The 22,490-nt window shown below is 43.9% G+C and overlaps 1 protein-coding gene across 3 annotated transcripts in view; it reads left to right on the forward strand.

Moving 5' to 3' along the window:
• LOC147581433 (uncharacterized) overlaps positions 1-22,490 on the forward strand; it is a 95,352-nt gene extending 72,862 nt beyond the window's left edge. For 2 of the 3 annotated variants that reach the window (XM_086703101.1, XM_086703100.1), the window contains exons 4-8: positions 12,187-12,261; positions 12,969-14,178; positions 16,799-16,904; positions 19,596-19,687; positions 22,248-22,490. In XM_086703101.1, the coding sequence (XP_086559227.1) occupies positions 12,187-12,261; positions 12,969-13,135 (242 nt within the window). In that variant the 3' untranslated portion in view covers positions 13,136-14,178; positions 16,799-16,904; positions 19,596-19,687; positions 22,248-22,490. The remainder of the gene's footprint in view (positions 1-12,186; positions 12,262-12,968; positions 14,179-16,798; positions 16,905-19,595; positions 19,688-22,247) is intronic. The other variant, XM_086703102.1, reaches the window with a different exon arrangement.

A 22,490-nucleotide genomic window follows, 5' to 3' on the forward strand; every position in this document is an offset into this window, starting at 1 on the left:
AAGAAAGAAAGAGAAAGAAAGAAATTTTGATTTCTATATTGAATTTATAAATCTCTGAATATGCTATTCCTTTGTATTTATAAACACCTTATTTTGTGTCCTCACTAAATTTTAAATTTTATTCATATGCTTCTTACACATCCATTATTAAGTTTCTAAATATTTTCTGTGTTAATATTGTAAATGACCTCTTTTTCCACTGTAATTTTATTTATTTTTTTTTAATTTTTTTTTCAACGTTTTTTACTTTATTTTTGGGACAGAGAGAGACAGAGCATGAACAGGGGAGGGGCAGAGAGAGAGGGAGACACAGAATCGGAAGCAGGCTCCAGGCTCCGAGCCATCAGCCCAGAGCCTGACGCGGGGCTCGAACCCACGGACCGCGAGATCGTGACCTGGCTGAAGTCGGACGCTTAACCGACTGCGCCACCCAGGCGCCCCTCCACTGTAATTTTAAAGAAACCAATTAACCTTCTTCTCTGTTGGTTCCCTATTGTGCACAATGCTCTAATTACCAATTTTCACTATAGCCTTTACTACCCAGTTTTACTTGAGAATATCACTATTCTTTCACTTAGGTGTGTGTTCATTGATTCGTCATGTTTACATGATGTCTCCTGATTTCCAGCTATAAAAGCAGGGAGGTGGGGGAGAGCATCAGCCAACATTTCCTTCCCTTCCTTCTCATCATTCACTAGTTGTAGAATTTCACATTTCATCCTCTGTAACATTTGCAGTGGGTTCTACACCTGTCCTCACTCTGTGTTCTTCTATGGTTCTTCCATTACACCAGCTCACCGTTCACTCCAACACCTGTACCCTACACTGCATCCTTCTTGCCTTTGGCTGAACTCAGTCCTCCAGCACACTTTCCCAAGTGGAGCTTCTCACTGTAGCTATCCTTCTTGAGTCCTTTTGTGTTGAAAAATGCCCACTGCATTTATAATGGAAGGGCAAGTGTTTGAGTAAAAAACCGTATGGGCTCACATCTCCTCTTCTTGAGGACTTTGCTGGAATTGCTCACCATCTTCTAGTGTTGAAGGCTCCTTTGTACAGGTCTGGGCCTTCCTGATAATATTGGCAACTTGATTGTTTCACCTTACTATTCTGAATATTCTTTATATTAAAAATCCAGGAATTGTATGGAGATATTAATTTGTTATTGATTGTTCTGTGTCAGATTTTCTTAGGATACCACTTCAGTTTAGTAGACTGGAGTCTTATCAGCTGAAAATCCTTTTTAAAATCTTATCCTTAAAGTGTTCCCAATTGCTTCTCAGAGGCACTGATTATGTGAATGCCAACTCCCTTTTCTCTTCCATGTCTGTCATTTCTTCCTGCTCATCCACATGAACTCTGATGTATTTCCATAACATTTAACCCATGGTACTCCATCCTGTTCCATCGTCCTCTGCTCTTTTTCCAAAACTATGCTGTCTCTTCTGTGTGCCTCCATTCTACTGTGGTTTTATTTCCTTCTTTCACTTCCTACCTTCGTTCTATAAGCTCAGATTTCTTATCTTATCTCAAAATACCTTTTCTGAGTTAATGTGTCTCTGATATGTGTTCTATCCCTGTTTCAAAACAAGTAATTTCTTCGTCTTCTTTATTAAGTTATGGTGCTCACTAAGTCAGAATTTTTATCCATTTCATGGTGATATTTTCAGTTGGGGGTTACTATTTTAACATTTTTTTCTCCTGTTCCTTCCTCACTTAAAAAAATTTTTTGGGGGGCGCCTGGGTGGCTCAGTCGGTTGAGCATCCGACTTCAGCTCAGGTCATGATCTCGCGGTCCGTGAGTTCGAGCCCCACATCGGGCTCTGTGCTGATGGCTCAGAGCCTGGAGCCTGCTTCGGATTCTGTGTCTCCCTCTCTCTCTGCCCCTCTGCCACTCACACTCTGACTCTCTCTCTCAAAAATAAATAAACATTAAAAAAAATTTTTTTTGGGTAATATCTTTGGAAAGGTTAGGTTTGGTTTCTGTTTGATGGTGACTCATCTTTGTCCAGGTGAAATATTCTTGGACTATCTGTTTTTAAGAGGCTTTTGTAGGGAGTAGACAGAAGTGGGTTTCAGGGCACCAGGAATCCTCCCTATGACACAAGATTATAGAAATGAATACAATCTTTCAATGGCTAATCCACCAGGATGACATACCATGTGCCATCTTATAATCAGACTCATTACTGCTGCCTCATAACCAGACTGCTTCCTACAAATATAGACTCTCATGTGATTCCTTATTCAACATGTTCCTTCCTCCTTTTTGAAGTGTGGTGCCAGTCTGGGTTCAGAGAATCTGCCACTACCTGCCCACTCACCTGATCCCACTGTTTCAGGTAAAGGACTGTTGGTGTGTCTTTTAGGGTAAAGGCATGATTTACAGAACTGTGCTCTGGCAGCATTTTCTGGGGCCTGCATGCACAGGTAGCCTTTCTTGTCTCCCTCTAATCTGGCCACATCATGAATTTGATGACAATTCATTATTATTTATACTATTTTGGAGTAATACATATCTACTAGTTTTGCAGATAATAAAATTTACGTCTCTATTTCTTGTTTACTTTTTATTTTGCTTTTGGGGAGTTCTTGAGAGAGGAAGGGGAGAATCACCATCTTTACTTTCCCACTTTAAAACCAGAAGTTTCGGGGTACCTGGGTGGCTCAGTTGGTTAAGTGTCCAGCTTCGGCTCAGGTCACAATCTTGCCGTTCAGAGTTTGAGTCCTGCATTGAGCTCTGTGCGGACAGCTCAGAGCCTGGAGCCTGCTTCGGATTCTGTGTCTCCCTCTCTCTCTCTGCCCCTCCCCCACTTGTGGTGTTTCTCTCTCTCTTTCTCTCTCTCTCTCAATCTCTCTCAAAAATAAAAATTAAAAAAAAAAAAAAACCACAGAAGTTTCTGGTTGATAATAGTCCTTTACCTGGGCTTCCTGAATCCATCTTACATACTACCACTGAGTTATTTCTAAATTGCATATTTGACAATGTCATCTTGTTTAAAATCCTTCAATGTCTTCTCTTTACATATGGACAAATTCAACCATCCAAGATCTGATTCTATATATCCTACAATATTTTCTTTTTCCTGTACCTCAGCCAAAGGACTCATTTATGATTTCCCAAATTCACATTTAAATCTATGCTTGTAGGGGCGCCTGTGTGGCTCAGTCGGTTAAGCGTCCGACTTTGGCTCAGGTCATGATCTCACAGTCCGTGGGTTTGAGCCCCGCGTCAGGCTCTGTGCTGACAGCTCAGAGCCTGGAGCCTGTTTCAGATCCTGCGTCTCCCTCTTTCTCTGACCCTCCCCTGTTCATGCTCGCTCTCTCTCTGTCTCAAAAATAAATAAATGTTAAAAAAAAATTTTTTAATAAAAAAAAAATAAATCTATGCTTGTAGATCTTTGCCCAGAATCTTGCTTTCTCCTGGATGAGCTTCACCACAGCGCCTGCCTCATAAATGTCAACTCATCTCTTAGGACATAGATCAAGGGTTAACTCCATAGCAAAAGGTTTGCCAATTTCTCCCTTCCACGCCCCTACCCCCACAACATAGAGCAACAACTGTCCTTTCCTGTGAGACCCTTTGGGCTTACTACACTTGACAGTCATGAACTGTGACAGAGTTCATCTGTTTAATCGAGCCCAAGGCCCCTCGTGTTCTGAGATTGTATTTTGTTCATTTTGTACCCTGGTTCTGGATAAGTAACTGGCAAACTGTAGGAGCAGAGGGACTGGTTTTCCTGATGAATGGTGCTGAGTCAAGCATACTGTGTCCTTGGAAATGGGGCCAGGAGAGAGGGAGAAATTGAGAATTGGTGAGGGCTGAGGGTGCTCACCTGACTGACTTCTGTCTCTCTATAATTCCTCTCACTTGATTGCTGTGCTGCTCCTGTGAATCTGCCCAGAAATTCCAATTCAGTGCTCTCATTTTCAAGATGAGACACTAAGGCCCAGAGCTGAGAAGCTACCTGCCCAGGGAGTGTCCCTGGAGCCATAACCCAGGTATTCTGGCTTGTGTTTCTCTTGGTTAATTCAAACTTGACCCATATGTGTGTGTGTGTGTGTGTGTGTGTGTGTGTGTGTGTGTGTGTGTGTGTATGTGTATGTGTGTGTATGTATCTGACTGACTTATTTCACTTAGCATAATATCCTCCAGTTCCATCCATGTTGTTGCAAATGGCCAGATTTCATTCTTTGTCATTACCAAGTAGTATTCCATTGTATATATAAACCACATCTTTTCTATCCATTCATTCATTGATGGACATTTGGGCTCTTTCCATGATTTGGCTATTGTTGAAAGTGCTGCTATAAACATTGGGGTACATGCGCCCCTATGAATCAGCACTCCTGTATCCTTTGGATAAATTCCTAGTAGTGCTGTTGGTGGGTCATAGGGTAGTTCTATTTTTAATCTTTTGAGGAACCTCCCCACAGTTTTCCAGAGTGACTGCACCGGTTTGCATTCCCACCAACAGTGCACGAGGGTTCCCGTTTCTGCACATCCTTGCTGATATCTGTTATTTCCTTAGTTGTTAATTTTAGCCACTCTGACCGGTGTGAGGTGGTATCTCAGTGTGGTTTTGATTTGCATTTCCCTGATGATGAGTGATGTTGAGCATCTTTTCATGTGTATGAGCATTTTCTTTTTAGGTTTACTTATTTTGAGAGAGAGACAGAGAGAGCAAGCATGAGTGGGGGAGGGGCAGAGAGGTTAGGAGAGACAACATTCCAAGCAGGCTCCACCCTATCAGTGCAGAGCCCGATGCAGAGCTCGAACCCACAAACTACAGGATGATAGACCTGAGCCAAAACCAAGAGCTGGAGGCGTAACCAACTGAGCCACCCAAGTACCGCAGTGAGCAGTTTTTAATAATATTCCCAAATGATTTTTGTAGTTTTCAACCCAAACTGTTTTTGTCCACTTATTTCCAGTGTACTCCTGTGGAGCACCTGCCCCACACTGGAACACACAGGAACACACCAAAGGCAGCAAAACTCTTCACTCTTCCCGGGTGGACAACTTTACTGACTTTACAGCTCATTCAATGGCTAAAGCTTTGGTCTAGTCGTGGTTTAATGCCTTGTTTCATTATCTGTCTCCCCTCAACATGTGTCATTTCTTTTTTGCTTCTGCTATGTTTCACTATTTCCTTTTGATTTCCTCCCTTCTGCACAGAGATCTTACTTTTTCCACTTGTTTATCATCTTAGCCCTAACAAAGTCTGACAATTTCATAGAAGTTTGCTCCTCCTTCTTCTCATCTGCTCCATGTCTTCTAGTTCTCACAGCCTCAGTTTCCCCTCTTGCAATATGCTCTCTAAGGCAGCACCCTCCATCGCACCTCACACCTCCTAAAGGAGGGCGCCTGCTCAGCTCTTGGTGGAGGCAAGTGTCTTCCCCGTGGCCTTCCTGAGAAGCAGTGACAGCGCTAAGTTCTCTGTTCCCTAAAACTTTTGCTGGTCAGTCTCCACTGGGGAAACCACATTCACAAATGCTGATAGGAGAACCTGTCGCTAGCCCTTGGGTGACCGCCAAGGGCTAGCTGCTCCTCTGGAAGTTGCCCACTCAACAGTTTCTCTGGTTCACTAGCTCAATGTGATCAGAACGAGGTCAGGCCATTAGGGGCACCTCCAGGAACAGGTGCTGGAGAATGAAGAAGAGGCTGAGGAAGCTGCCCTGCTGCCCACAGGAGGGAGAGGAGGTGAGTGAGTGCTTGGCAGAGAGCAGACTGGGGAGGATCTGGGACAGGGCTGTGTGTTCACGACCAAGTTCCCTCATTATCAGGCAGAAGGTCCCATTAACCTTCCCACTCACACTTGATTCCCTTCCCGTGGGCACACGCACACCTCTCCCAAGTGCCTTAGGACCACCCATCTCAGAGCCAAGGCGGGGGGGACTTTGGGATGTCACCTACCCCAGTTCTGTGATTTTGCAGGTGAGGGATCGATGTGATGTGACTCATAAGTCAGAGGCAGAGCCAGGACTTGAACCTAGCATCCCAAATCTCAACGTACCACTTATTTTTCTGCATCATATTCCTAAGACACCCGGAGCTATTTCTGTGGAAGAATTTAGGCTCCATGAAGTGAATTTGCATGGCGGCTAGGAGCATAGGTTTGACTCAGACTTGAGTTGAGTTCCTGCTTGGCCACTGTGTGGCCCTGTTGCCTCATCTGTAGAACACAGTCATTGTGAGAACCTACCTCTAAGGGTTGTCTTAAGGATGAAATGCAGTGATCACGAAGAGCAGGTAGCATAATGCTTTGCTCTTGGCGAGGGCTTGATGCTTGTCACCGGTTACTGGGCCCATCTGGTGTTCATTTTCATATTTACAGCTCTGCCTCAGAAGACCAAAAGCCACCTATCTACATGTATAAGATGATATAGTTCATTTAAACTGACCTAAAGTAAGATATCGGGGGCTTGAAGGCCACCTGCCTGGATTCTCCCTCGAAGCAGGAATGTACTGAGTGGTGGGCGGCGAGACCCCTGTCTGAGTGAATTAATTCCCCTGTGTGAAGTGTGAGGTTCAGAGGCCCAGAAGGGAAGGCTCAGGAGAGCCTGGGAAGCATCTGGAGAGAGGTGACCCATTAGCACAGGGAAAAGACATGAATTCCAAGTGTCTATGGTTTGGGAAAGGAGTTTCCTACTCCTACTGAGGCTAAAGTTATTGTCTGCCTGGTTCATCCAGAAGGATTAGATACTGAGGAGACAGAGTAAACAGACCCAGTCTGGAATTTTCAAGACTTCATGGTCTCCTAGGTGAAATATGGGGCAACAGGTAATAGGACATCCAGCTGGTTCATGATGGCAAGAAGATAGTTCTTTTTTTTTTTTTTTTTTTTTTCTAGCTAGAGAGAGAAAGAGTTCATTCAGTGAGACCATCTTGTCAGAATGTTGTCAGTAAGCTCAGACCTCCGCAGGCCAGGGAGTGGGCTGAGAACACAGCAGCCAGTATTTTGTTTTCTCATCGTAGAAAAGAGAACAGAAGTGCTGACCTGGGGCCATCTGCTCTGATGCCTGCCCTTCTCGAGGGCGCCTTCCGGGAGAACAGACCTCGGGGCATTTGCTGCCCCAATACTCAGGGAGAATTTTGCTAGAGTCATGTGATCTATCTATCTATCTATCTATCTATCTATCTATCTATCTATCTTTCTCTCTCTTTCTCTGCCACACACACTCATCTCTCTCTCCCTCTCTGCCTGTCTCTCTCCCTCTCTCTCTTTCTGTCTCCTTCTATTCCCCTCCTTCCCTTCATTTCTACTTTCTTTCCTTAAAGATACCAATGACCTTTACTTTGGACAGTTTTTCTCCCATTTCCTACATCCTCCAGAGATTGCTCTCAGGGCTTATAAAGAGTGGTAGCCCAAATTCCTTGACCCAAAGTGGATTTTCTCTGGCTCTCACTAGTCAAATGGAAAACTTGATATAAACTAAATCAGCTCAATTTTGGACACTCAGAGAGTGGTGGACGCAGTCCGGGGGACACGGAAGCACTGGATGATCATGTTGTCATTAAAACACTCTCAGTTCCTTCACTGGACACACACTGGTTTCTGATGCCCAGAAGACATCTGGGCTGAAACCACAGCCTGTGCTTAATGCATGAGTTGAAATTCGTAATCAAGTCCTGGAACAAAAATCAAAGGTTTTCATGGAAGAGGTCACATGTAACAATTAACTACTGAAGCATCCATTTTTTAAAAACTTTTTTTTTAAATCTAGTTTTGAAAAATCTTGTTAGGTTGTTGGGTATTAAGGAAGCTGATCTTTAACACAGGAAGGGAGGAAAAAGAGAACAAGAAAGAAGAAAATGGGGGAAATAGGACAAAGTTTGCATTGTGGTGACCGGGAGGCATCTCCTGCAGGCTTGGCTGTGACACTGTCTTGACCTTCTAGGTTGACCATAGCTCCCCCACTGTGAAGCAAGTAGGTTGGGTGAAGTGATCTCTGAAGGCTTCAGTAATTGTGAGTCTATGCAATTCGATGAGAGGAGAAAATAAGAAATATGTACCTCAGAATCAAAGGGGTTAAATCATAATTATTATAGATGTATGATTTTATGCTTGAGAATCCATTGAGAAATAATCACAAGAAGACCAATACAGTCCAACCGGGGGGCCAGTGACAAAATTATTGTCGATCATCAATAGCATTTTCTATGCAAATAGTAGCCAATTATAAAATACAAAGAGAGAAGATTATAACTCAAATAGAAAGAAAACCCATAAAATATCAAAGATAAAGTCACAAGAAATGTTCTGGATCTAGATGAAGACCTGTATTGAAGGTCTTAAAAAAGTTATGTTGAAGAAAGGCAAAAACTAGTAAGTTGAAACCTTGTTCTTAGAAAGACTCAATTATCCATTTTTTCTTAAATAAAACCTGTCATTTCAATGCAGTGTCAGTTAACAAAGCAATAAAATTATTTTTAACTTGAGTAAGTAGTTGAAAATTTATTTTGTAAGAGTGAATCATTGAGAGTGGCCGTGAATCTTGGCAAGAACTATAAGCGAGGACTTGACTCATTTTTTCTGTTTTTTAATGCTACATTAAAAAAAAAAAATTTATACAGTTGACCCTTGACCCCTGAAAAGAAGCAAATAATTTTTTTTCCTTTTAAGTTTTTATTTAAATTCCAGTTAACATACAATGTAATACTAGTTTCAGGTGTACAATAAAGTGACTCAGCACTTCCATAATCCCCAGTGCTCATCACAAAGGCGTCCCTAATCCCCATCACCTATTTCCCCACCCCCCACCCACCTCCCCTCTGGTGACCATCTGTTTGCTCTCTGTAGTTAAGAGTCTGTTTCTTGGTTTGCCTCTCTTTTCACTTTGCTCATTTATTTTGTTTCTGAAATTCCACGAGTGAAATCATATGGTGTTTCTCTTTCTCTGACTGCCTCATTTTGCTTAGCATTATACTCTCTCGTTCCACCTACATCATCACAAATGGCGAGATTTCATTCTTTTCATGGATGGGTAATATTCCATCGTATGGAATGCTGGTTAACATAGTGCAGCACCTAACAGGAAGAGACACGCAGGAGAGCAGACAAGTCCACCCCACGACGTGAGCCTTTCTGGGCCCTTGATACCTGCCGAAGTTAGGATTTAGGTGCTCTGACTAGTATGCAAAATGCCCCATCTGTTCTCTCCAGGGTGTCCCAAGGTACTGTCACATCAGGGTAGGTCTGGTCATCGTCCGTACCTTCCCATCATATGTGGTTTGGTTTCTCTTCCATGCAAGCCTCCGTGTTCGAAGAGAACAGAGACATGAACTCAAATTCGTGCCTCTTCTCTGAGGCAGCACAGGACTAGAGAGTGGGGGCATCTCTGTGATCTCGGGAAATTCCCATTTCTGAGTGGAGCATGAAAGAGTCTCCATGTCACTGCTGGGAACTCAGGTCTGTCACAGCTTTTCAGAACAGCTTCCACCTCTGCGCCAAAGAATCGAGGACAGACCTGACCAGGAATACAGACATAATTAGGTAAACACACAGACAAAACCTGTCTTTAAGAAAAACCAAACATGAACGAAGTAAAAAGTAATCATTCAAGAGTAGCCATGAATTCTGGCTACTAGATGAGTGGGTACAGGGCAAAAAGGAACCCAGAAACGGTTTTTGTAACACATGTGATAAAGGATGAATGACCTTAAATATTTATAGAGTTGTCTGAAATCAGTAAGAACAGATGAATGGGAAAATAGAAAACCAAGTGAAGTGTATAGACAGGTAACAAGAGACAAAAATAACCGATGAACATTGTTAAAAAATGCTCAACTTTTTCAGAAATAATTTTTTTTTAATTTTTTTTTCAACGTTTATTTATTTTTGGGACAGAGAGAGACAGAGCATGAACAGGGGAGGGGCAGAGAGAGGGACACATAGAATCGGAAACAGGCTCCAGGCTCTGAGCCATCAGCCCAGAGCCTGACGCGGGGCTCGAACTCACGGACCGCGAGATCGTGACCTGGCTGAAGCCGGACGCTTTACCAACTGCGCCACCCAGGCGCCCCATTTTCAGAAATAATTTTAACAAGATATACTAAAGCAAGCAGGAATAATAATAATAATTATTATTATTTTAAGTTTATTTATTTAGAGAGAGAGCACAAGCAGCAAGGGGCAGAGAGAATGGGAGAGAGAGAGAATTCCAAGCAGGATCTATGCAGTCAGCACAGAGCCTGACCTGGGGCTCGAACTCACCAACCATGAGATTATGACCTAGACAAAACCAAGAATCGGACGCTTAACTGACTGAGCCACCAGGTGCCCACAGACAGGAAGGTATTATTATTCACTAATGTGATTTCCAAAGATTGAAAACATTGATAACAACTAGTACCAATAAGAAGATCAAGAGTCCAAAGATATTTTTGCACATTGTCAGTAAGAGGATAAAGTAGTAACAACAGTTTCTGGAGTGGGCACCTGGGCAACACCTATGACACTTGAAATATGCAGGCAGTTGACTGTCCATGTGTAGTCATTTATATAAACGTTGAAAATCCTGTGAATTTCTAAAGATACATGTACAGTCCTCCAAATATGTGAAGCAAATGTATTTGAATAGACATGAAAGAATTTCCAGGATAATATTTACCATGGGGGGAAACCCACCTATATGAAGTATGATTCTATATTTTAAACGTAAAAATTAGTATTTACATCATTTTATTCACAAGGGAAAAGAATAAAAGTACTCTGAATTGTAAATAGCATTTATAATTGAAAGGTAGGGCTATGGGTTGTTTTTTTTTAACCTTCCAGTTTTTTACATTATTATTTGCAATTTTCCAAAGTGTATTTTTTTTAATGTCAGAAAAGTAACTGAAGTGAAAATAAAGAATAAAATTCAAATCCTAGGAATAATTTGGCATATTTCCCCCTATTTTTTAAAGTTTTTAAAAAATCTATTACTTATTTTAAGAGAGAGAGAGAGAGAGAGAGAGAGAGAGAGAACCAGTGGGGGAGGGGCAGAGAGAGAGGGGGACAGACCATCCCAAGCAGGCTCCATGCCGACAGCAGAGAGCCCAATGCAGGGCTTGGACCCACGAACTGTGAAATCATGACCTGAATCGAAGTCAGACGCCCAACTGACTGAGACACCCAGGTGCCCCTTTCCCCTATTTCTTCCTTCAACATGGATTCTCCAGAAAGGTTATAGCCAATCCATTGCCATTCTGAATCTTCTGTAAGGAGCACTGGACCATCCCATCAGCTTGCCTCAATGAACTGTCTTACCTGTGAAGAACTCTCTTCATTCTCCTTTCCTAGCAGCTTGACTGCCGGCCCCTACCACTCACCTGCAGGGGCTATAGCTTCAGTGCTGCCTGCACCCCAGCGTCACTTCATGTGGTCAGATAGCAGTGCCTCTAAAAACAGAACCACCCGACGATCCAGGAATTACACTGCTGGGCATTAATCAAAAATAGAAAAACACTAATTCAAAGGGATACATGCACCCCTATGTTTATAGCAGCACTATTTACATTAGCCAAGATATGGAAGCAGCCCAAGTGTCCATCGAATGGATTTTTAAAGAAGATACGGGGAGTATATATACAATGGAATATTATTCAACCATAAAAAAGAATGAAACCTTGCCATTTGCAGTAACATGGGTGGAACTAGAGTCTGTTATGCTAAGAGAAATAAGTCAGAGAAAGACAAATACCATATGATCTCACTCATAATATAGAATTCAAGAAACAAAACAAACAAGCAAAGGGAAAAAAAGAGAGAGGCAAACCAAGAAAGAAACTCTTAACTCCAGAGAACAAACTGATGGTTACCAGAGAGGAAGTGGGTGGGGGATGGGGGGTATACGGGCTGGGGATTAAGGCTGCACTTGTGATGACCATTGGGTATGGTATGGAATTGCTGGATGAATATATTGTACACCAGAAACTAATCTAGCACACTGTATGTTAACTATACTGGAATTACAATAGAAAACTTAGCAAAAAAGAAAAAAGACATCACTGCCTCAACCTACATGTGGAGAGAAACACGAGGCAAGCAGTGGGGGCTCAGGGACCAAGAAGGGCCAGAGCCGATGGAGGAGTGGGGCCTCGGCAGAGGGAGTTCATCTCGACGCCAACCCCTGGGCTGCCGTGACTTCCTCTGACACAGAACCTTGGGCTTCTGACCTTGTCCTCCTGATTTTCACCATCAGGCCTTTGGGAGCCTCAGCTCCGTCACCATGAGACTTCTCCAGGTGGTCCTCGCTGCTGTGTTTATCATTTTCCAGGTACTGCCCGGTAAATACCAAGCACGATGCCCGTTCTTATCGTCACTTTGTTGTTTCCCTTCCCTCAGTCAACCACAGTTGAAGAGTAAAGCATCAGGGAGCTACTCAGAGGCCATGTCTACACCCCAAAATAACTTTCTGCAAAGTTTAAGAATTCCTTCTGAGGGAATTCCAAACATCCTGTTAAAAGGGCTGGTTAGGTAGCTATCTTCTCCTGCCTCCCCTTCCCTGTGGATGAACCGGATGATTGGAAACAGAATCCGCTGGCTCACCTGTTGGTATCACCTGGTGTGGAGACAGAGATCCTTCACACAGGCTCCGCCTGGGGACCGCTTGACCCTCGTGTCATGGTGGTGGCCTTGAGTTTCTTCTGAAGGGCGAGGCTTCCTTCAGATGGTTCCATGAGGGTGGGGATGGGTGCGGGGTGGCGGGAGGTGGGGGGATCAGTGAGGAACACCAGATGGCACAGGTTACCCTCTGGTTAATGCCCAGTTGTTCCCACCTCAGGAAGAACCATCCATCCAGTGGTTGTCACCAACCATGATGTCTCATGGAAAAATGAGAGGGGAAGGCCTTGGAGCTGAACCACTCATTGTAGATGTCCAGCGGGGAAATCGAGGGCTTCCTCCCACCCCCCCAGGTCCCTGGCATGCCCCCCACCCCTGCCCCAGACCTGCGGCTTCATACAAACACCTTTTCATTTCCAGCTGCCACCAGGGCATTCAACTTTGAAAGACCCTGTTACCTGCGTGGTGGAATCTGCCTGAAGCAAGGGACCCCAAACTGTGAGCCTTTCCGAGGGCCTTGCCGGGCGTTCACCGTTTGCTGCAAAGTGAAGGGCTTATGGGGGCGGGCAGCAGCCAAGAAGCCCTGACCCCCGGGTCCGAAGCAGGGCGCCCCCGTCTGAATAAAAGCAAACAACGTTCAGGTCTAACTAATCAGTCATCTTATCTTTAGGATTGATTAAAGGAAATCGTTGTTTTTTGGGAAGGGGATGTCAGGGAGTGGGAGACAATTTAAGAATAAAATTTTTATTATGCTTTACATTTTGCAAAGCCTTTTCTTTCTTTTTAAGTTCTATTTGTTTATTTTAAGGCAGAGAGAGAGGGTAGGAGAGGGGCAGAGAGAGAGGGAGAACATTGATCAGGCTCTGTGTTGCCAGCGCAGAGCCTGATGCGAGGCTCAAACTCTCACAAAGCTGTGAGATCACGACCTGAGTGGAAACCAAGAGTCGGGTGCTTAACCGACTGAGCCACTCAGGGGCCCCACACAGCCTCTTCATTCACAGAACATATGTCATCCTTAGAGTGTTTCAGTTTGTCAGCCCCACTTTGCTGATGTAGAAACCACACTCAGATGAGTTACATAACTGACCCGAGATGACACCATCGGTAAAAGAACATAATCTAAGATTTTTCTTTTGGCTGGTCTACAGTACTCTGTCTGCTTGGAAGGGAAGTTATGGTTTCCTTAACAATTGCAGGGAGGCTGGATAGGAAAGGATCCCCCATCGTGGGGTGAGGCCATACAAGGACAGAGCTTTGTCCTGGGACCGGTGCAGTGGGCAACCCGCCCAGTGGGAGGACACTGTCAAGGGAGCACAGCGCCCAGCATGTGGTGGTGGTTCATGCAGGTGCTCAGGGAGACCATCCAGAAAGGAGCATCAGGTGCAGGTCAGAAGGCTCTAGTGTGGATTGCTGTGATTATTCTGTGTCTTCCTTGTTCACTTTTCTTGTTCAGGGCATGACGTCTGCTGTAGTATCCTGCGTAAGTCATCTCTCCACGACAGGTGTCACTGTCTTGCCTCTGCAGAGTGGCTTTCTACAATGTACAAAGCAAACCTGGAGGTGGGGGCGTGGGGAGAGGAGGCAGGAAGTAGTGCGAGGTGCCCAGGAGGCTGGAGGACAAAGAGGAGAGGTAAGTTTTACTAGCGTTCTTCCAAAACCGGAAGAGTCACATGGGAAAGAAAAGAGTGTGCCTGGAGCTATGGTCAGTAACAGTGTGGACCATCTACATGACTGGGTCCCTGTCACTGAACAACTAAAGAAAATTCAGTGCAAGTGTGTACATGAACAATAGACTATTATCAGCTGTAAATGAGCGTCTGCAAAGCTATTCGGATCCAGGTACAAATGTTAGCCTGCTGGGTGTTCTCAGTGGGCACTGGCTTCCCACGCAGTCTGCGTACAGGGCTCATAGGACTTGGACATTCCTGGTGTCTGTGACATCAGTCCACAGTGTGCCCCATCAGAATGGTTCTGGGTCCAGTAGTCAAATGGTCTCCCACCACCAGGAGAATTTAGGAACCGACTTGTACCCCAATGTTTATAGCAGCACTCTCAACAATAGCCAAATTATGGAAAGAGCCTAAATGTCCATCAACTGATGAATGGATAAAGAAATTGTGGTTTATATACGCAATGGAGTACTACGTGGCAATGAGAAAGAATGAAATATGGCCCTTGGTAGCAATGTGGATGGAACTGGAGAGTGTGATGCTAAGTGAAACAAGCCATACAGAGAAAGACAGATACCATATGTTTTCACTCTTATGTGGATCCTGAGAAACTTAACAGAAACCCATGGGGGAGGGGAAGGAAAAAAAAAGAGGTTACAGTGGGAGAGAGCCAAAGCATAAGAGACTCTTAAAAACTGAGAACAAATTGAGGGTTGATGGGGGTGGGAGGGAGGGGAGGGTGGGTGATGGGTATTGAGGAGGGCACCTGTTGGGATGAGCACTGGGTGTTGTATGGAAACCAATTTGACAATAAATTTCATATATTAAAAAAATAAATAAATACATAACTCATCTCCTTATTTGTATTTCTTCACCACGAGGTGCAAACCCTCTTTGCTTTCCAGTCTCTCTCTCCCACCATTCATAGGCCCACCGACATCCCTGTCTTACACACTGTCTGGAAAACCCCAGCACGGCCCTGTGCCTCTACTCCATGCTTTTCCATGCCTTTTGCTCTTGGTTCAAGCACGGAGGACTGGCTTGGTAACAGAGGAACTAGAGCCCTGGAGGGGAGGGCAGGGGAGGGGAGGGGAGGGGAGGGGATGGAAGCACCCCCAATGGGGCATGTGGAACTCTTTGTCATGGGGGAAGAGAAAGAAGAGGCGGGAACACCCAACCTGAGTTCTGTTTGTGTTGTTGCATCTCCGACTATCCCTTTCATGGTAAACCGTCTGGTTCTGACTTGGCCGCCAGAATTGCTGGACTACTTGGACAAAATTCACCCATTATGTCAACTTTCATTCATTCATTTTCCTTAACTCGTATTTATTAAGCAGTAAACCAAACAAAAAACATTCCTATCTTTGTGGTGCTTATATTCTAACAGGGGAGATGGAAATAAAAACGTGATACTTTAAATATTTATAAGTGAATTTTTTTGAAAAAAAAATCAGGAAAAGGATATGAAGTCCTGGGTATGTGGGAGGGTGTGCAGGGAAGGCCCCACAGGCAAGTTCATGAGTGGCAAAACAGTCTTTCTGGATCTGTCTGGTGTACAGTTTAGTTGGTTATTCCAAGTCTGAGTTTGTGCTCACTCTTGGGAAATCCCTAGAAATTGTTAGGCCTTGTAATTTTTTTCCTGGGGGCATGGGCAGAAGGAGAGAGAGAACCTTAGGTAGACTCCGTCCAGCACGGAGCCAGATGCAGAGCTCAATCTCACCTGAGATCATGTTTTTAATCTCATCATCTCATCTCATCTCATCTCATCTCATCTCATCTCATCTCATCTCATCTCATCTCATCATCTTACCCATCAATGCCCTTAGCCACTCAGAAGGATCTACAATAAATTTTTCAACACATCAAAGATGATACAGGTGCTACCTCAACAACATCATGCTTTTGGGGCAGACATCTATGTGGAAATACTGGCTTGCTCTTACTCTGGGACACAGACTCAACAATCTATGCCATGCGCTCTAGAATTACAGTAAGAAACTCTTGGAGGAGATAAAGCCATCATTAGTTTTCTGGCCTTCTGGTTCACAGTTATCCACCACTTAAATTATGCTAAGCTAACCTGTGCATTTAGTTGACTCCACTTAACAATACTAGAAATAAGAGTACATGCAAAGAAATTTCTTCCTCAAAGAATGGAAGTTGCTAGTAATTGGGAGACTGAACAGGTAGGACACAGAGAAATATTTATAGGAACCTACCTCTTACCACAGAGATGCTCCAGTTATGTCCCAGGAAACACTCAGGGAAACATTTGCCCCATTTCTACCATGATCAGAGGGATATGGTTAGCAGCATCTAGGCCAGACTGACATTTTTTTTTTAAGATTTTATTTTTAAGTAATCTGAACATCCAATGTGGAGCTCAAAGTCACAACCCCTAGATCAAGAGTCACATGCTCTACCAACTGAGCCAGCCAGGCACCCCAAGATTGACATTCTTAATACGTTTCCTGTCTACCCTAGAGACCACAAATATAACAACAACAGACCATATTAACTATTATTTTGATTCCAAAGATTCCTCCACATTTGCTTTGTCCTCGTCTGTTTTCTCTACAGTTACGTGGCTCTTGAATTCGTGTTCTCAAGATAGATGGTCAGACAATATGAGGGATCAGCTTCTGGGAGAAATGGGGCCAACAGTAGAGTTTTCCAGAGGTGCCAGGTATGAGTGGGGTCCTTAGTCTCCTGCAGAACCCATTGATATCTGGCAAAAACTAATTAGAGGAAAAGGGTTACAGATTCACTGTCACAGGTCAGATTTTAAAGAGTGTCATCAATCATACGTCTATTACATATTTTGTTTTGGTATGTGTCTTAGTTCATTTGGGCTGCTATAAGAATACCATAGACCAAGTGGCTTGTAACCAACAGTGTATGTATTTATTTCTTACCATTCTAGAGGCTGGAAGGCCAAGATCAAGATGCTGGCAGATTCCATGGGCAAGGGGCCACGTCCTGTTCACAGATGGTTGTCTTTTTGCTGTATCCTCACATGGTGGTAGGGACAAGGGAGTTCTCTGGGGTCTCTTCTGTAGACACCTGATCACCTCCCAGAGGCCACCCAAATACCATCACACTGGGGCTTCAGCTTTAACATACGAATTTTAGGGGGACATATTCAGTATGACTCTAAAAACCCTAACATATTTAGTCCTCTGAAATTTTAGGAATTGCAATAATAAATATTAAGACTTTCGATTTTTTTGTTATATAAGCTATGCATACTTTTTCTCTATGAAACGCTGAAAAATCTAAAAATACATACAAAAAAGTTATAATCTGTTTTCATGCTCCACTTAGTTTATCAAATAGTTTTCCTTCAAATGAATAGTTAATCAACTCTGCATGATTTATCCACTGCCCTCTGTCACCATTCACATGAAAGCCACCTTTATTGTGAACTGAATGTCAGTGTCTGCATGGTGGCTTCTCTGTTTGGATGTCTGGGTTGTTTTGTTTTGTTTTGTTTTGTTTTGTTTTTCTGTTTGGGGCCTATGCTTCATATTTCAAGCTTCACCATTATTTATTTATTTATTTATTTATTTGTTTGTTTTTATTTTTTAAGTTTATTGATTTGTTTTGAGAGAGAGTAAGTGCAAATGGGGAAGGCACAGAGAGAGAGAGAGAGAGCACATCCCAAGTAGGCTGCATACTGTGAGCATAGAGCCTGACGAGGGGCTAGATCTCACAACAGTGAGGTCATGACCTGAACCAAAATCAAGGGTCGGACACTCAACCAACTGAGCCACCCAGGTGCCCCCAAGCTTCAGTGTCATTATAAACAATAATAACTGGTAGTGGAAGTCACCATTGTTACTCTTTATAAAAATATCCTTATTTATTCTTGCACATTTCCCCTATACAATGAATTTTTTACATGGGCTGGGTTAAGATCATAAACATCTTTAAGTCCTAATTTCTAAATGATCACTAGTCTATGGAAAGTTACTATTAGCCAATTTATTATCCTTTTAAAATGTATAATTTTTACTGGATTCTAAGAGCCAGTCCTTATGTAAAGAGACTAGTGGACTATCCTGCAGTGGTAAAGAACTCAGAATCTGGAACCAGACTTCTGACTCTCATTTTGATTTCACCACATACAAACTTTATCACTATATACCAAGTATCTCTAAGTATCCTCATGTGTACTTTTAGGGATCATATTAGTACCTGCACAAAGTAAGGCCCCTTTGCTTCTGGCTTCAGGAAGACAATAATAATCCCCTTCATTATGGTCTTATTGATTGGTTTTACTCGATTACATAAATGTAAGATATCAACTATGATCCAGAGAGAAGAGGGAAAGATATGAAAATCTGCCACTTCTGAGGACATTTATTGTAGACAACGGTTCATTCAGAATCAGCAGATCATTGTTTTTTGAGGAATCCAAGATCTTCTGGGTGAAGAAAAACTGAAATGTCATTGTCATGCCCTGCTCCCCGAGATTCTGAGTCAGTGTCAGCTGAGCCAAACCCCAGGAACAGAGAAGATAAACAGCAGGTTAAATAAAATTTGAGAGGTTGGTTACACTAAATCCCCTGCTTCAAGGCAAGGGCCTAATTTGGGAAGAGACCTTGTTTTTCTTTGGTCTGTGGCTAAGAAGGAAAGCCCTTGGCTTTCCCCTACACTGGGACTATGTTTCCTTGGCAGTACAAGAGCCAAGAGCACGAGGTTTTCTCAGTCATGAGACATGACTGTGGCGGGGTCAGGGACCTGAATCAGCAGGGTAATCACTGGGACAGAAGACTTTCACTGGTCAGAGTAGACAGGACCAGTCCTTATTAAGAACACAGGACATGGCTGAGCAGAGCCTAGATTTCAGCTCTTTGGAGAACAGAGGGACCACCTCTCCAGGGAGAACAGAGTCTGGCGACGTAGGTGATGGTTTTCATTCTACTGAGCACTTGAGAGATTAGTGGAAGAATATAAGGACTTTGTGTGACTGTATTTGTACTCGGAGCTGAAGGAGCAGATTATACTAGTTCCATGAGAATAATTGGAGAAAAAAAATTCTACAAACCACCCCAGGTTTTTCATAGAGTAAATTCTCCATCGATCCTAGCCGTTTTGATTTTATGACCACTACCATGACTGTTCTTCCTCAGGCCTTGATTCATCAAGCGCTCACAAAAGAAATTCCCCCAGCTCTGCACCGAACATTGGTAATCATTACCCTTGTTTATTTCACGGGCGTTCATTGTCCAGTGAGTGGACATTGTCAGTGCTCTGATCACAATGGACATTCTCTTCCGTGTTTAGTCACCCTGATCAGACTTATAAATGAGGAGACTTTAAACTACTTTTTATTCAACCTTATTACACCTGCCATTTGTCTTTTCCTTTCCAGGAGCTTCTGAGGAGGCCTCCACTGACTCGGCGCTATGAGACTATTTTCCCTTCTCATCTTCATCATCTTCTTCATCTCGCAAGTAGCTCCAGGTAAACCCTCTTCGGCATCTCCTTAAACTGTGACCTGCTCTCTTGTCCAATCTGATGTCATTCATACAAATAGGCTCTCCTTTCTTGAAGCCTCCACCCACTGAGGTGTGTTTGAACTAGAATTCACCATCCTCATTCTCTGGGTATTGCGTTTAGTGACTGCCTGTGAGGGCTGGCAAAGAGGACCCTTAGAGGTTTTCTAGAAGGAGGCAATTCATGTATTTAGAACCATGGCATTTTGGAAGAAACTTGAAGTGTATTTTGCTTCACACCTTGAGCAAGTGGTGGTAAGAATAAAGAGAGAGGGGGAGAGGGGCACCTCACTTCCTGCCTGGTGTTCATTCCTGACACCACAGAAGTGCTGAGTATCACTGAACAGCTCAGGTGCTTTACAGAGTACTACAGCTACTTGGATTTGGTGGGGGCGGGGGGAGAAGATTGGCCTATGTGGGTGAGCATCATGAGGGTTTGGCAGGTCACTGAGGGTTTGAACTTGCTTCCCCCAGAAAGACAGCCACGTGGTGCTTTGTGCCCCCCCCCCCAAATCCTCTGTCACTACTTTTCTCCTCCTCCTCCAATATTCTATCTTTATATAAATAAATCCACCCAAATATTCCATGTCTGTGTCTTACTGCTCGGGGCTTCTGTGCCTTTCAGAGCACCAGGGGACAGGAACTGTGGAGGGCTGTGTGGCCCCAGCCACTGCCCTCCTTTTGTTTGCTTTGGGTCAACAAAGTCTGTTGACTGTGGACCCACTGGGCATGACGACTGATTTCAGTGCATCACTCAGAGTAGTGACCCAACCTCCGTTTCCTCAATGGGCTGTTTTTTTTTTTTTAAGTGTGTTTATTTTGAGACAGAGAGAGACAGAGACAGAGTGAGTAGGAGAGGGGCAGAGAGAGGGAGAGACAGAATCCCAAGCAGGGCTCTGATGGCACAGAGCCCAATGTGGGGCTCAAACCCATAAACTGTGAGATCATGACCTGAGCTGAGATCACGAATCCAATGCTTAAACAACTGAGCCACCCAGACGCCCATAATCAGAGAAGAGAAAAAATACATTATGGTGGGCTGTGAGGGAATGTCTTTGGGGGAAGAATAAGGAGAGAATTACAGGACTTCTAACAGCATGACTCTTGGTTACAGCACTAGGGTAAAGAGATACAACTGTTTCCAGGGATGGGTGGCCTCAATGTCAGAGCTGCTGTGGTGACAGCTGCTCTGATGAAGACAGGATGGGCAGGGGGCCTTTCGTGATAGCCTCGACCATGTGGCATGAAGTCAGGGTGCAAGAACCCATGATAAGCAGGTTTAGGAAAGCTCTCTGCTGACAGCTCAGTTCTAACTACTGAGTAGAAGGGGATAGGTTGAAGAAAGTAGAAATAGGGCTGAGACCCACAAATGGGGAGAAATCAGGGAGAGAACTTACCACCCACCATCGAGTTTTTCCACAAAGGGTGTGCATGGCCCTGTCACTAGGCCCCATGACATCTGTAGCCTGGGTTCCAAAGTTGCTGACTTCTGCTAGTGACCCATGCTGGGCAGGCTGGACTATAGGGATCATGGGGGCCCTTCTTTCTCAGGGCTGAGTGAAAGCTTTCTCTCTCTCATCTTTTAAGAGGCAGGACAAGAAAACTTCTTCAGGCCTGGCTTTGAGTCAGGGAGGATTTTTTTGTTCCTCTTCTGGAAACCTCTTACCTTAGCCAGTGCCCCCTGATTATTCTGGGTCCTTTCTTATAGGGACTTGAATTTTTAAATCTTTAATTTTAGTTTTAAGACATATCTGATAAAACCTGAACACAGGGATTCTAAGCCTGGGAATTGTGGGTGCACTTGAGGGCTCGTCACATTCCTTAAACACCTTGGAGCATACTGTGTGAGTACATTTTTATATTTGACCAAAGATGTATGTAGATCTTCCTTCTTCAGACTAGGGACTGTAGGATTATCTTATTCTCAGTGAAATCCTGTCCTAGGAAGACAAAAACCAAAGTTTTAGGGGCTCCTGGGCAGCTCAGTCAGTTGCACGTCTGACCTCGGCTCAGGTCATGACCTCCCGGTTCATGAGTTCCAGCCCCACATCGGGGTCTGTGCTGTCAGCGCAGAGCCTGCTTTGGATCCTCTGTTCCCCATCTCTCTCTGCCCTTCCCCGACTTGTGCTCTCTCGAAAATCAAACACTGAAAAAAAATCTTTCGAAAAACCCAAGTATCAAGGTACCGCTTCCAAAGGACATTGACAATCCCATAACAGACCTCTGGGGGGCACCCTTGCTGCTCTGTGGTAATGTCACCCCAGGAGGAGTATTTGAAGTCTTTTATCTCAGCCTCCAAATTACATCGCAAAATTTCTGTTCTTAACAGGCTCTTACAGACTGACATTGTCCTCCTGTGTAACAAGCAAGCCAGAGCCACCAGGCAGACAAGAGACGGTGCAGATGACGATATACATTCTTTAGCAATAAAGTCTGGGGGTCCCTAGGGAATGCTGAATGACTTCTTCCCCTGCATGGGGGGCTTGAGTCTTTCTTCCAAGAATAAGTCATTTCTGCTTTTTCTACAGGCTATAGGCACGGTGAGATGTCTCATTTCTGTGACTCACATACAAGCGTATGCCTGAGGAGGAAAAGAAATTGTATTTTTCGTATGCCAGGGCTCTGCCCTGGAAGGAGCTTCTGTTGTTTAAGAATGAAGTGAATGGAAGGATTCGTGTTTAATGAATCTACCCTGAATTAAGTGACCTGAAGAATTCACGCTGCATGTATCTACCCAGGATTAAACTGAAGGCTGAGGCTTTATGATGCCA

Source organism: Puma concolor, chromosome B1 (genome assembly GCF_028749965.1).
Source record: "Puma concolor isolate L17-30 chromosome B1, mPumCon1.1.hap2, whole genome shotgun sequence".
Taxonomy (NCBI): Eukaryota; Metazoa; Chordata; class Mammalia; order Carnivora; family Felidae; genus Puma; species Puma concolor.